Source organism: Phyllostomus hastatus, unplaced genomic scaffold (assembly GCF_019186645.2).
Source record: "Phyllostomus hastatus isolate PE091 unplaced genomic scaffold, TTU_PhHast_1.1 phas_scaffold_193, whole genome shotgun sequence".
Lineage (NCBI taxonomy): Eukaryota > Metazoa > Chordata > Mammalia > Chiroptera > Phyllostomidae > Phyllostomus > Phyllostomus hastatus.
Genome location: NW_025334015.1, coordinates 7,188,210 through 7,203,568, shown reverse-complemented (window position 1 = coordinate 7,203,568; position 15,359 = coordinate 7,188,210). Strand labels below are relative to the sequence as shown.

General features: G+C 40.0%; 1 protein-coding gene across 4 annotated transcripts in view; it reads right to left on the bottom strand.

Moving 5' to 3' along the window:
• OPCML (opioid binding protein/cell adhesion molecule like) overlaps window positions 1-15,359 on the bottom strand; it is a 1,099,555-nt gene that overhangs the window by 106,609 nt on the left and 977,587 nt on the right. For all 4 annotated transcript variants that reach the window (XM_045860213.1, XM_045860211.1, XM_045860214.1 and 1 more), the window contains one exon: window positions 11,950-12,075. In XM_045860213.1, the coding sequence (XP_045716169.1) occupies window positions 11,950-12,075 (126 nt within the window). The remainder of the gene's footprint in view (window positions 1-11,949; window positions 12,076-15,359) is intronic.

Here is a 15,359-nt window from a genome sequence, read left to right as displayed (position 1 = left end):
GAGTAACAGGTTTGCAGGAGGGCAATGGAGTAGGGGATCCTTGGGCTATACTTCAGGGCTTCCATGACAGGTGAAATTCCTGCACTGCACCTCCTCACTCCACTCCAGTTCTTGTTTGTGTGTGAGTCAATCACAACCTCCAGCTGGGAAGCCAAGACTCAAAGTGACAGTCAACTCTTTTCACTTGGGAGTCTAGTTCCTCTTGATCCTGCTTACATCCAGTTGAGATTACCTCTCTGAGGTTGGCCTCTCCAAGGTCAACCTCAGAGGTTACTTCTCCAAGGCTGATACATTCATAAAACAAAGCGTCCCAAGTCCTTCCTTTTAAAATCCTCCAAGCAACTGCCTGTTTCTCTCTCCTGTCCCTCACTCCTCTGAATTGCATGTGAAGGGAGCAGCTAAACCTGCTTGGTCTCCCCCTTTAAACTGAGGAGGAAAGAATTTCCCATTACTAGCACCATTTATACAGTCTTATCTTTACAGCTGTCCTGCTGGAGCTAGAATCCAGGCCCAGTATGGGTTCTGAGGAAGATGGGAAGGCAGGAAGGAAATAGTCTGTAGAGACAGAGACAAAAGTGTGATGTCTCGTGGACAAATCAATTATGGTAGGATGCTAAAATCACTCATTTAATTTGTCCAAATTGAATTGTATGTGTTGAGGCAAGTCATCCCAACTCTCAATATGCATCACTTTATTGAATTAATGAGTTTCGAAGCCCAGTCCCAGGTTTTCCACTAGGACACGGCTGGTCAGGAACTGAAGAGTTCTGTCTAAATCAGGATCACCACCATCTGGAGCCTTAGGCTGGTGGGAGCCTCACAATTGGGTTAAAATGTGATAGAAATAAAGCCTCAGCAGCAAGACTACCTGGTCCCTATTGCAGCATGCAATTTTGGGGCAATGACGGGCTAGAAGAAATGGTAGTGAAAAGGGAAGAAAAGTGCTTTCTAGACAAGGCTGAAAGCTCTTACAACCTCCTAACACAGATCAAACTTCAGTGCCTTCCACAAACAGCCTTCAGTCTATATGTCAAAATTTCTCTTAGCCATACAGGTAGTACTTCCTACCTCTGGGGACTACTCTGGGCAGATCCCCACTGCCTTTACCCATTCTTTTTCTCTGGCTTCTATAAGATAGGTATAAGGTGACAAATAAGCATGCATTCATGCAATGGGCATTTTTTGGATCAACTCTAAAGTTCAAGGCATTAATTGTGCTAGATGCTAAAGAATATCACAGATGTGTAAGCTCAGTGACTGCTCTCAAATGGCCTCAGTACAGGGAGGCAGGGGTAGTCACCTCTGGCTGGGGCAGAACACACCATCTCAAGGATAATTTAGTAAATGATGAATCAATTAATTAATACAAACCACATGTTTCCTCTCAGAGTAGGGGAATAGAGGCTGGGTTTATGTGACTCATTGAGAAGCACTCTGAACACACTGTGTACTCACCTGAATGAATGTTGCACACATGGCTGTAAGCAGTGGTGACAACCTCCTGGTGTTGATTGCAGCATAACTCAGAGCTGGAACTCGTGTGCCTTTCTTGTCCCAGTTCTAGCTGAGTTAGATTGGGACCCCTCAGCAACCCCCAGAGCTCCGTAGGCAACTCCCAGAAACTTCCCCAACCCATGGTGAAGATGGTAGCCTTGAAAAGGACCCTCAGTTGCCACCTACCTGTCTCATTCATATATGAAAGACGTGGCCTCAATCACACTGCAGCAATGCTATGCTCACAGGTGTCTTCCCTTCCCCACTCTGTGTTTGGAGCAAGGACTCTGTTCTGTTCATTTTGGGTTCATACTACCCTACACATCACATGGTGAATTGAATCAGACCTACTTCAGCTGTAAGTGACAGTGACCCAGTTTAAAATAGCTTGAGAAAGAAACGGTGATTTGTAGGAAATTTTGTTCTAGAGATACAGAGGTTTGTTAGCAAGACATGGAAATGGCTGTGAAAAAAGGAATACCGAGGACTGCAGGTGCACACAGCTGGCCCTAAAGGTCTTTTAAATCTACTATCAAGTGTGTTCGTCCAATTGGGGGAGGGAAACAAACTTCTCTGAGGTTCCTTCCATATCTGGCCAGATGAAGGAGCTCAGTGTTCAAATTAAAGTACATTATCTCCAGAGGGGGCTGCAGTCTGTTCTTGTGGATCGAGGCTGCTTATTATTTTCTATAGAAGCCCATGATTTTTGTTCAGCAGCAAGAGTCACTGTGGACCCACTGCTGAGGCCAATTAGATCTACAGTACTTGTAAAGCTGGTCTCAATTTTATCAGTGTCCAACCGATTGCAATAGCATAATTTGGTACAGCAATTGCATTGAGAAGGGTTTATGGCAGACGGCAGGCAGCATTGGATGACTTACCAATTCTAATTTTACTTTTCAGTTAGTTGGGCTTTTCACTTGCTATGATACATGCTAATATCCATTCTTATATTATAATCTAAAAAGTATTTGGAATAGATGCTGTCGAATTCCATTCTCCATTTCTCCATAAGGGAATCATATTATTAGTAACTCTTTTCTGGTCTATAGATGGAGAAATTGAGACAGAGGCTTAGTGATTTGTCAGATTTACATAGAGAATGAGGAGATCAGAAAGGAAATGTTCCTAGTTAAATCCAGATACATGAACATCTCATTTCCAAGCTCTTTAACTTGCAACGCTCTTTGTGTTTTCTAGTGCTCTTAGAATAAAGACCAGCTTCTTTAAAGGGCTCTGCGTGATTTGGCCCCTGACTTCCCTGTCTCAGCCATTGTCTCGCCAGCTCACTACAAATTCAAAACGTAGTTCTTTTGTTTTTGGAGAACTACACTCCCTCTCATCTTAAGGAATTTGCACACGCTGTTTTCCCTGCCTGGAAGGTTTCCACATAGCCCAGCCTTACCACATATCCCTACCCCTTTCCTGGTTAAACTTCTGTTATTCTTCCTATGTCCATGCAAGTGGCACTATCACAGGAAAGACTTACCTTAGACTGGCTCAGACTGCTCTGTTGCCCATCAGAGCAGCCACTTCACTTTGAAATTGCATATTCTTGGTGATCTGATTAATTACGATCTCCCTGATTAGACTGTAGGCTCCGTAAGGACAAAAGCCATGCCTATTTTGTCTGCTGTTGTTGCTATGGGGCAAACAAATATTCTTAATGCATCAAATAAATGAATAAATGAATGCAAAAGATACAAATATAGAGATAGCCTTACAACAGACATCAGGCTGCATGTCCAATTCCAATTTTGCAATTGAGTTAGTTGGGCTTTTCACTTGGTATTATACATATTAATATCCATTCTCATTTATACAATCTAAAAAGCCCAGGGAAGAAGCTAAACATAATTCAGTGCAAACCTAATTTCCAGCTGCCTCATTTCTGATGTACATAGTTTCTCAGTGGGAGGGGTGTGAATAGTACTCATATGGTCACAACCAAGAACCACACTTCCCGATATTATTTGTTTGCTCTAAGGTGAGTTATTTCACCTGGACCCTTAAGAAGAGAACCCCAGGGAATTATTATCTAGTTCTTAGGAATGGTTTTTTCTTTAGAAAAGAAGAGAGGGATACTAGCAAAGCAGTATGAACCCATACTTCCTAGAGTCCCAGGGTTAGAGTTCCCGTTTGGAGCCAGAGCCAGGGTTATCAGTTGCATCAACTACACAATGGTGCTGGCTGCCTGTATCCTTCTGCCAGGCTAGCTTGCTCTACCCTCCTGCTGCTCATACAAAAGAACTTCAGCTTCCCAAGGAAGAGATTCTCAGGAATTTATGACTCAATCAACCCACCCAAAAGGAGCATAAATGGGATTAGTTTTAATATTGTTAAGTTGCAAAAATACAGGCATATGTGCATGCCAAAGCGAAAATGTACGCAAGCAAAGGGGGAAAACATATGGGTACCCATATGGTGAAAAGCGCATTGCTAGACCTTCACACACTTCTCATTTACAATGAGAACCAAAGTTAGTGAACATAAATTTGCTTTGCAAAAATGTGAGAGGAACAGCTTGTTTGCCCATAACTGTTCTACTGAGCAAGATATGTATAACCTTGATTTCTCATCTCAGACACCTCTTTTTCACACTCTGAGGGTTAATTAGGCTCTAAACACAACTTCAGATAAGAAGCAAGAATCCTGGCTGCCTTGGAGAGAGACAAAGAAGTAGGAACATGATTGGATGATACAGCAGGTCAAGTAATGGGCAATTCCTATTAGTGGTGGGGAACTTGTACCTGGGATGGCTTAGGAAAGAAATGAGGTTGGTAGGTCTCAGCGGGTTTATTTTAATTGAAGCAGGGAAACAACAGGGACCTACAGCAGACAATAATAGCATGAATGTGGTTTTTATTTGGAGGCTGTCCTTTTCTTTAAAAAACTCTGGGTGGTAGCTAGAAAGTCCCTAGACATAGGGAGGTAAGTGCGGAGTTAGGAGAATAATGTACGAGCATTGGTGATGCTCACAGCCAGTGGGCACCCTTGGGTGCCCCAGATAACAAGCAGGATTTGCTAAAACACATCATTTCAGATTGTACCTGTCCCAACTTCAAGCTGTGGGAGCCATCTTTGTACAGAATAAAGAGCTTTAGACTTGAGAAACAGGAAGTAGTTTCCTTTCACGGATTGACCACGTTAGTTAGCTCTGAGTCACTCATCATTAGTTAATCTTTCCAAGTTTATTTCCTTACATCAGAAATAGGCAGGCCATTCTTTTTCTAACCTAATTTAGAGAAGTGCAGTACACTCACTTAAGATGAAGCATGTAAAAATATTTTATAAAGAACAAATCCCTACATAAGCATATAATGAGTGTAAAACTAATGTTCATTTTCCTTATTCTTATTTTTTTAACTTTTTATTTTGAAATAATTGTTGATTCACAAGAACTTGCAAGAATAGTAGAGGTCCCATGTACAGATGACCAGCTCTTCCAATGGTGGCATCATATAGAACTAAAGTACATTATCGAAACCAGGTAACTGATGCGAGCACAATACAATTAATTGCATTGTAGAACTTATTTGGATTTTAAGTTTTCGCATGTACTCAGTGTGTGTGTGTGTGTGTGTGTGTGTGTGTGTGTGCGTGTGTGTAATCCCATGACATTTTATCACACATATAGATTCATATAACTATTAAAACAATCAAAATATGTAATTATTCCATTACTATAATAATGTAAGGCACTGCCCTCTTGCTGCCCTTTTCTATCCCTTGCTTCACCCTGTGGCAGACACTGATTTGTTGGGTATCTTTACTGTTTTGTCATAATTGAGAATGTTATAAAAGTGGAATCATACGGTGTACAACCTTTTGAAATGGACTCTTTTCATTAAGTATAATGCCCTAAAATCCATCTAAGTCTGAGTCCATTAATAGTTCATTCCTGCCTGTTGATAAATAACATTTCACGGTATACCAGTGTGTCTGGCCATTTACCTGTTGAAGGACCTTCTGGTTATTTCCAAAATTTAGCTATTACAAATAAAACTTCTGTTATTCCAAATTTTTAGGTAGGTCAGAAGGACACTAAATCATTAATGAATAACCCAAGACTGTCAAGAAATAAGAAACAGAGACAGAGGTAGGAATACATACAATAATAGGCATAATAATTAAAAAGGTGTAATAACAATCATTAGCACTTCTCTCTCAGAACTGCTGTGCCATTTCATGAGTTAAAGCATGCAAAATGTATAACAGGGCTTGACACACAATAAACACTCCTCATAATACCATCATAACCATTAAAAATGACTCAGGTCAATGCATAAAGGAGTCAGCTTTGGTTACTCAGAAAATTCACTTCTGTGAAAGAACTCATTCACTCGCTCCCTCAGCTATTACTGTATATGAGTAGGTTGTAGGAGCAACACACTCACAGGTGAATAGTTGTCATCTTAATACGTCCATGGAGAGGAAACAAAAAAGAATAATTTTTATTTTCCCCAAACATCTGGCCTTTCCCAATATGTCACTGGGAATGGAGGCAGGTATATAAAGCATTAGAGTGGATTACTATGGCATCCTGGGAGGGGAAGACAATCCTCCTTACAACAGCCTCGACTGTCTCCTCTGCCACACTCATCTCTGCAACTTGCACATTATTCATGGTTTTCCACCCCTGAGTTTCCTGATGATTGCTGGCCCAGTGCCCTTCTGTGAGGGAACAAAAGAAATTCTTGGAACCCCTCTGTTTCACAGTTGTATCCCAAACACACTGGCCACTTGCCAGTCCACTTTACCTGGGTGTTTTGGGATCTGTCCACTCTTCCCAGTGAAAAATTCTTTGAGAATTAGGGGCCTGCCATTCCATCATAAATCCCACTTCCTGAAGTGTAGGTCACTCAGTACAGATTTCCAAGTGCGTAAAGACTCAAACAAGTGCCATATTTTCTAGCAAGTCTATATAAATGAGTGTTTTTTTAAATGATTTGCTACTGAAAATAAATTAAACATGACTATTTATATTTAAATCTAAAGAATCAATATGTAGTCAAAGGCTCAGCAGCCTTTCTGTCAATAGTAAACCTTCTGGATGTGGGTCTACACAGCACTTTTCTCTGAGATGTTTACGATGGGTAATAATCCAGGATCCTGTAAAACACTCAGCTTCCCAGCTTCCCTCAGAAATGAGGTGGCTGTCCTCTGGAAATGCCTTGCTTCTGCCACCGGTGTCAACACTGCCAAAGAAGCTGGAGGCCGGGTTGGGAGACCCCCAGCTGCAGAACCAGCCTGGAGGTCAGACATGCTGGATGTCTCTGGATCTACGTCTGGAATCCTGTTCAAAACTTCCATTTTGCTTTCAGAAGAAAGGCTTGTTCTTTGGTTGTTTTCAAGAGAAAATGAGCATTAATACCCAGAAAAGTGGCAATGATGAAAGTATTTACATCATGGAAATTGGCAAGTGCTGTCAGGTTCCCCTCCCCCACCTCAGCCCGAGACAGTTTCAACCCTTCTCCAGTACACTATAACATAAATCTTTCCCTTTTCAATTATCTATCATTTTAAGTATTAATCATATTTCTGTATTTTGAGTGGTATTTTTCCCTTTACTATGTCTATTTACTTATCATATTTCAGAGATTCCTCATAGTTTCTGGCTCCCAAAGGCTTACCATTGTCATATTTGAGTATAATAATGGGTTCATTAAGTCTTGTGGACAAAAAGGAGCCACACAGTAAACTTGACAAGCTCATGGAGGCCGACCTGGTGGCCTCACAAACCCAGCTACCAAAGCAACCACACAGGATGGTCTGAAACCAAAACTTCCTGACTGAAAGGGAGTCATGGAGCACAATCCTGTCCTAGGCCTGCATCATCTGTGACAAAGGTCAGTCTTCACCATAAGTGAGCCTGTCTATTGTCTTTGTGCATCTAAGAGAACAGACCTTTGGAATGTCAGGGTGACCCCTTTTTCCAGACTCCTCAGGGCACACACTCCCACCAGAACCTCTTCTTCTCCTAGAATTATCTCTGTGCTTTAAAGGTGAGTTGTGCACTCTGCCACACCCACCAGTGTAAAGAAGTCCACATCTCTTCATTTTGCTTTTATCCAGTCCCCTCAAGCTCAGAGATTTCCCTGCTTGGCTTTTGCCAGCCTCTCTAGTCTACCACCAATGGATTTCATGGAATCTCCTTATGTTTTGATTCTGATGTACAAAAGAAGTGGAAAAACTGTCACTTTTCCAGAGCATTTTCTCAATTTATTGAGATTTTGCTTCCTGACAATTATCTTCAGTTTGGCTAAAATAAACTCATAAATGAAAACACTCCATATGTTTAGACATTTCTTATGTTGACAGTCATTAGCCTTTTTTAAAAAATTGACTTGAAAGAGAGAAAAAGAGAGAGAGAAAGAGACAGAGAGAGAGAGAGAGAGAGGGAGAGAGAGAGAACACATTGATGTGAAAGAGGAACTTCGATTGGTTGCAAACTCGCAACCCAGGCAAGTGCCCTGACCAGAAATCAAACATGCACCTTTTGGTGCATGGAGATGATGCTCCAACCAACTGAGCCACTTGGCTTGGGTGATAGTCATTAGTCTTTACCTCTTTCCCATAATTTCTAGGGATTGGAGGCATGTGCTTAGTCTGTCTTTTTAAACCATAGCACAATCATTATTTTTAATCTTTAATAATGTGCTCATCAAAATATCCTTTTTAAATTTTTTTAAAGATTTCATTTACTTTATTTTTAGAGAGAGGGGAAGGGAAGGAGAAAGAGAGGGTGAGAAACATCAATGTGTGGTTGCCTCTTGCATACCCCCTACTGGTGACCTGGCCTGAAACCCAGGCATGTGCCCTGACTGGGAATCAAACCTGCGACCCTTTGTTTCACAAACCTGCACTCAATCCACTGAGCTATACCAGCCAGGGCAAAATATCTTTTTTTAAAAATAAGAGTCTGTTTATTCATTTCTGTTATATGGATCCCCAAATTTAAACAACAGATTTTAAATATTTCATTAGCATTTTGGGAAGACAGATGTCCAGTGAGTTAAATTCTCCAAAGTAATCCCATTGGGGTTACTGTCATCACAGCTTTTTATTTCTTATTCTTGCTTGCTGAACTAACTAGTAAACTGTTCTCAAAATGCTGTTTGATTTCCAAGTTTTATTGGCTGCTTTTCTGAACATTTAAAACAACTTCTGAAAGACCACTCACCTCCAAGTGGGAAGTAGTAGCCTTCTAAAAATAAATATTGGTAGTCACAAGCAGAAGCAGCTTTTAAACTTGCAAGCCCTCCAGGTCCCAATGCTTTTCAAACTTGGGAAATAATACTTTGAGTTTAATGTTTGAATGTCACGGGGGGGAGGGTGGAGGAGACAATAGGGGAAAGGAAAGACAGTGAGTGAAGGCCAAGACTGTGAGAAAAACAAAAAGCAACTTGGAGATACAGCATAGCCTGGGACATTTAAAGTGAAGAGGGATGACTTAAATTTAGGATTTTCTGATTTTTTGAGGCTGAATTGCAACAATTACATTATATGAATGGTTGGGGATATGGATGAATCTTCCTTATTTTAAGAGGGGAATCTTAGCAGTGTACCACTACAATAATTGTTAAAAACTCTTAAACAATGTCCAAGTGCTTTTCAAAAGATTTCTAGGCTTAGAAAACTATGTATTTAGGATCAAATAAATGCACTTGGGATTTTAAGCATTTATAAAAACATCTGACTTCACCAAATATGTACAAATTGGTCTGAAGGTTAGACATATTTTTGTATATAATGTAAATCTGAAATTCTCCCTGACTTTGAGCAAAATTCCCATGGGGCTCATGTCATTGGGAACACAAACTATTGCTGTTTATATTAAAGTTGACCTTTGTGATGTTCCTTATGTATACTGTAATGTTTTTGTTAATGCTTCTTCATAATATTGACATTTTGGGTTTCAGTATATGAAGGCTTTATACAAAGACTATGTGGTGGCTTTATTAGATTTTCTTCCCCTATAACAAGGCAGGAGCTGAAACACGTATTCTCCGTGTGCAGGGAGGAAATGAAAGAGTGAAAGCTTGGATGATGCTGTTAGTGATGAATCCAGTCTCTCACTGGGTAAGTGTGGCTCACATGAGTTTTGTTTCAAATTAGAAGGGCAGATTTTAGGTCACTATTTGTAACATCTGTAGTTAAGTTTTTCAAATTTTATTGAGATTTAATTAAAATACACTGCAATGCACCTATTTTTATTATACATTTTGATAGTTGTAACTCACTCATCCATCCCATTCAGATATAAAATGTTTCCATCACTCCCTGAAATCCCCTTGTCCTCTTTACAGTCGATGCTCCTAACACTCCTGCCCCAGGGAGCCACTGGCTTGATCACAGTCATTGTGGGCCAGTTTGTCTGTTCAAGGTTTCATGTACATGGACTTGTGCTGCATGTATTTGTGTATGTGTCTCCTTTCTTTTACTCCACATAGTGTTTTCGAGATTTATCCATTTTGTTGGTTTGTTTCTTTTAATTGCTGAGAAGTCAGCTGCAAGAATATATCAAAATTTATCTCTTTACTTATTGATGGTTATTTGGGTGATTTCTAGTGCAAAGCTATTATAAATGAAGCCACTATAACCATTTGTGTATAATGCTTATTTGCTGACATTTGTTTTCAGTTATTTTTGCTAGCTATCTGGAAGTGAAACTGCTAGGTTGTATGTTAAATGTATCACAAAGTGCCAAACTTTGTTTCCATAGAACTTATGCCATTTTACATCTTAAAGTTAACATACAAGAGTTTCAGTTGCTCCACATCCTCACCAACAGTCAATATTGTCATCTTTTTTAGTTTTTGTCATTCTAATAGTTGTATAGAGGTATCTCTTTAACTGTTTGATTTTCAGTTGTACGATAAAGATGTTGAACATATTTTCATGTGCTTATTTTTCATTCATACATCACCTTTTGTGAATTGTCTGTTCAAATATTTTGTTTGGTGAGTTGTTATAATTATGCTGCAAGGATTTTTTATGTAGCCCAGATATAAATTCTCTTTGTCAGGTATAAGTACGGCAAAAGTTTTCTCCCAGTCCGTGGTTTGTCTCTTCATTTTAATAGTGTTTTTAATTTTGACAAAGCCTGTTATGGGTTGTATTCCATCCCTCTTGAAAAGATATTTTAAAGTTTTAATTTCCTGTGTCTTAGAATGTGACATTATTTGTAGACAGAATATTCATAGAGGTAATCAAGTTAAGGTGAGGTCTTTAGGGTGGGCCCTAATCCATTGTGTTTGGTGTCTCTATGAAATGAAAAAAATTGACAGAGAGATGCCCACAGGGAGAAGGCCTTAATGAGATGTGACAGGGATCAGGCTGATGCAGCCGTACAGCCAGACACCCCAGAGCTTGCAGGCAAACCCCCAGAAGCCAGGGAAGGGGCATGGGACAGGCTCTCCCACACAGCTCTCAGAAGGAAGCGATCCCAACTCCCCCTTCACCATGGACATCTAGGTTCCAGAACTAGGAGAAAATGCATTTCTGTTGTTTAAGCCATGCAGTTGGTGGTATTTTGTTATGACAGCTATAGGAAAAGAACACCAAGCCAAATTTATCAAATTTCTAGGGCAAGGTTACTAAGATTTATTTCTATGTCTTCTCTAGATTATTTTGAAATCACACATAAGCATACTCCACATATTTTCTTCCTCACTGGGTTTCATGTTTAGATTTTCTAATGCCTGCAGGAACACCTGTTTCTTGTATAAGTTCTAGAATTAATCATAGTTTCTATTAGCAATAGTGTAAAAATATCAAGTGGCTTGGTGTCCATCTCTTCAAATGCAACATGGAGCACGTTCTAGTTCCAAGGGGATACGGTCACTTGTCCTTTTGGTTCCCTTCCTATTACATTGAAGGTGATCATAACTCACATTTTTATACCAGTCATTTAGGGCCCAGTAGAGGCAGGCCCAGGTGCATTTCACCATTCCTTTCATCCCTCTACCCAAGGACTATTTATGTATAGGCCAAACACATGTGGCTCCAGGTAAACACCCTGAAAATGCTGAACAAGGAGGTCCTTTTCCTCCTGGATACACAATAGCATCAGAGTTTTCAATGAACACTAATGTTCTAGCACTCTAGCACTCTACTTCAAGAAAGGACAAACTACTGACTAACCCACACAATCTTTACCTTGAGAAATTGGTTTATTTGTTGGAAGTAATTGCCATGGCACCTTTGTTCTTCATAGTTTGAGAAAACATGAGTCCACTAGGTCAGAAAAAGGACTAAAATACCAACTCAGTAAAATTTTCTGTGAGTCTTCCTTTGGAATGGCATACTCAGCAACTGATGCACGTGGCCTCTGCTTTTACATGACTCTGTCAGAATGCAGCATTGTTTTCTAATTCCTGAAGTTCTGTTGTACAATAGAACCAAGGCTTCAATATACTACTTCTAAGAAATTTCTACAGGTAAATGCCTTACCCTTGACAGACAGGTGTCTCCAGGTCACAGTTGGCTCTGGTCTGCCAATAGCAAGACACAGCAGGGTCACGCTGCTCCCCTCGTTCACGGTGATGTCTGAGGAGATATTCATGATTTGCGGAGGAACTGTAAAGAAACAGAGAATAAATACATGAGAATGATTCTTTACACTCGAAAGAAGGTGTTAGCCTATAAATATTCATATAGCATGTTTTTTATAATGAGTATTTTCTCAATAATAATGTTCAGATTTCTCGATTTTCCAAGGATGTGGTCACTAACACAACATTTACAATGCTCTTATGCCTTGTAGCAGGAGGCAGGTGTATGTGTGTGGGTGGGGGGAAGAAGCACAGGAACTGAAGAGAAGGACATTAATGCTTCTTGACTGAAAGGCAAAACCAAAAGGAAATCACAATATTTTCTAAGAGTTCTTGTCTATCCACACGCTCATTTATTTTGGTGGAATTGCTGACTTAAGCAAATAGTCACGTGTTGCCCCCAGTTAAGCCATTTCCAATAAAGCCACCCACACTAAGTTAGTTACCATTTCCTGAGCATCCGGATGCTTTCATATTCTTTGATCTTGCACAGATTACTCCATCCTGCAAGTCTTTCCTTTCATGTTTCTTTACCTGAAAATTCCTTCTCATTCCTTAAAACATCTTTAAAATACAGAAAAATTGTGTCTGGCTTGTCCAGTCATAGTTAGTTGCTTTTTCCCCTGGCCCACTCCCAATCCACTGTCCCTGCTGCTATTGCTACCATAAGATTTATTGTAACATCCAGCCTCGATGGCACTGTATCCCAGTGGTTAGGAGCAGGGCTCCAGGGCTCGACCAAAAACTCTGCTGAAGAATCTGGGGCAAGGTAAACTGCCTTCCACTCCCAAAGATTTGGTACCCTCACCTGTAAAATATATATGGTGGTAGCAGCTAAACTAATTGTGTTGTGAGGTCTAGATAAAACAATGGCTTAGCAGAGTGCCTGATTGGAAAGAAGCACACAATAATGTCTTTCTCAACAAACTGTTGATCTCTCATGGGCTAGGCCCATGTCCATATACCTTTTGCATTGTAAAGGGTGACAGCATCTCCAGTTGTTCTGTCTACCTTGTCCTACCCCTGGGCCTGGGTCTCAATTTGATTTGAAACTCAGCATTGGAAACACCCTGATTCCCCTCAACTCTTACTTCTCATTGTCCTGGTTGAATTTCTTACCAAATTTCACAGCAACAATGGTAGTTGCCTCCCACCTGGATCCTCCCACCTGTTCTCTTTAGAATTTTGGATCCCTCTAACCTATCCCCTCCTTGTGGTCAGAGGGGTCTTTTCAGACAATTATCTTAATCATATTGCTCCTGGAAGACTCCTTTAGCCCACCATTGCCTACCAGGCTTAACACACACCCTGTTTTGCACGACTTACCTAAGCCCTCTAAAATCTAAGCCCCGGCCCACTGACAGACCTCATCTCTAGGTATAGTCCCCACTAAGACCACACTGCAGACACTGGACCTGGCTTTCCACTTTCCTGGGAACAGAGCAAAGCACACAAACTGCCAGAGTTTGCTTTTCCTTGTCTTCTCTTCATTTTCTACCTGAGAAGGTATGACTCAACTATCAAGAAACCTCAAAGGTCATCTTCCCTCCAATCCTGAAAAGAGAGAACAATTCTCCTGTTCTGTTTTTTCCAAAACTCCCCACAGGAGGGGACTGTGCAGGTTGTGTTAGAGTTGATTGTTTAATGCCTGGCTTTTTACCTGGAGAGTGAGGTGCTTGAGGATAAGGATGGGATTTCATACATCCCTATTTCCTCAGTCTCTGACACCAGGCTGACAAAGGTACATGTTTGATTCTTCTTTGAAAGAAAGATCTGAAGAACAGATTGAACACATCCAAAATCTAAGGAGGGCAAAGCTTTTAGTGGAGAGTTTCCAAAACTTAAATCTTTCTTCTCAATTTTCTTTTAGATTCTTAAAATAATGGGAAAGAAAACAGAGGGAGGAGGCTCCAAGCTTATAGTTCTGTTGATTTATTTAAATTGCCAGGTTAATTGTGAATTATTAATTACTATCCAGGTAGAGTGCTAGTGAATTCCAGACTACCCTGAGTCAGTGGCAAAGGAGAATTATGGCTGATGCTTGATTCAGATGACTATGCAGCTTGAAATTTTATGCTGCTGAGACCTTCAAGGTAAGTCTTTTCAAGGAGAAGCCATAAGTAACATGTAGAACACTTGAGTTCTTAAGAGAATCCATATTAGAAAATAAATAAAAATTACCTAGCTTATAAATCTGCCACACTTTGTATTATTTCTGCATTAGAATTTGCCCTGAAATTTCATTGCACATGTTTTATCCAGATACACACTGGGAAAAAATTGTAGTTAGAATGTAATTCTAACTACACTGCATCCTCTTGAGAAAACTGTATTACCTATTTTTCCAGTATTTTCTAGCTTGTTAAAATAAAATAGTTCTGAGCTTAGAAATGTCAATACTTTTTTTCACCTTTAAAAAGCAACAACTCCAGTGCACCTTCCAAAATGTCCTCAGAATAATGTCTGCTTTAGCTGGATGCATCAGGCCATCTGAAGTTCTCTTTCTCTAGACTGGAGAGTCTCCCTCATAATGAAGACATGGCCAGGGGTGGGGGTTGGTAATAAGTGACATCTTTGGATTAGTGAAGGCTGATTTGGTATGTTCCAGCTAAGATGCTCAGGGGCAGAACTCTCCACACTGTCCCCAATTAAGAGACTATTCAGTTATATTTTATCTGATAGTTTGAGGGGCCCTGGATTAAAGGATATTTGTAAAATTCTGTGGATATTTGGCATGACCTCCTCCTTTTCCTTCTCAATCTAATGTCACCCACTGGGAGGGAATGAAATTGGCAAGGTTACTCCAACTCCTCCACCAAGCCCCAGGCAGTGCTTTCTGTCATCCTCTGCACGTCTATAGTGTTCCCTGTCATTTTCTCAAAGGAGAAAAGACAAAAGGTTGTGGGTAGCCAGTAACACACACACACACACACACACACACACACGGAATTGAAAGTTCTTTCTGTTCTCAATTATGATATTTTATTACTAATATGTAATATATAATAATGTTTTACTTATAAATATATAACTTGAATGTTTTCAAATTGCTTGCACAAGGCTTATCTTGTGGATTTCTTAAGAATTAAAAGATAATGAGATAAATAGAACAAATATTCTCACTATTAAGTACATGATTTTCTAACCACTTTGCTGTACATCTCAAACTGATACAAAATAATATTGAATGTAAGCTGTAATTTTTTTAAAAATGAAGAAGGTGGAGCATGGGAGGGTTAAGTAATTTGCCCCAAATTACATGGTTAGCCAATGGAAGAATTCCTTCCATTATACCATGCTTCCTCTTTG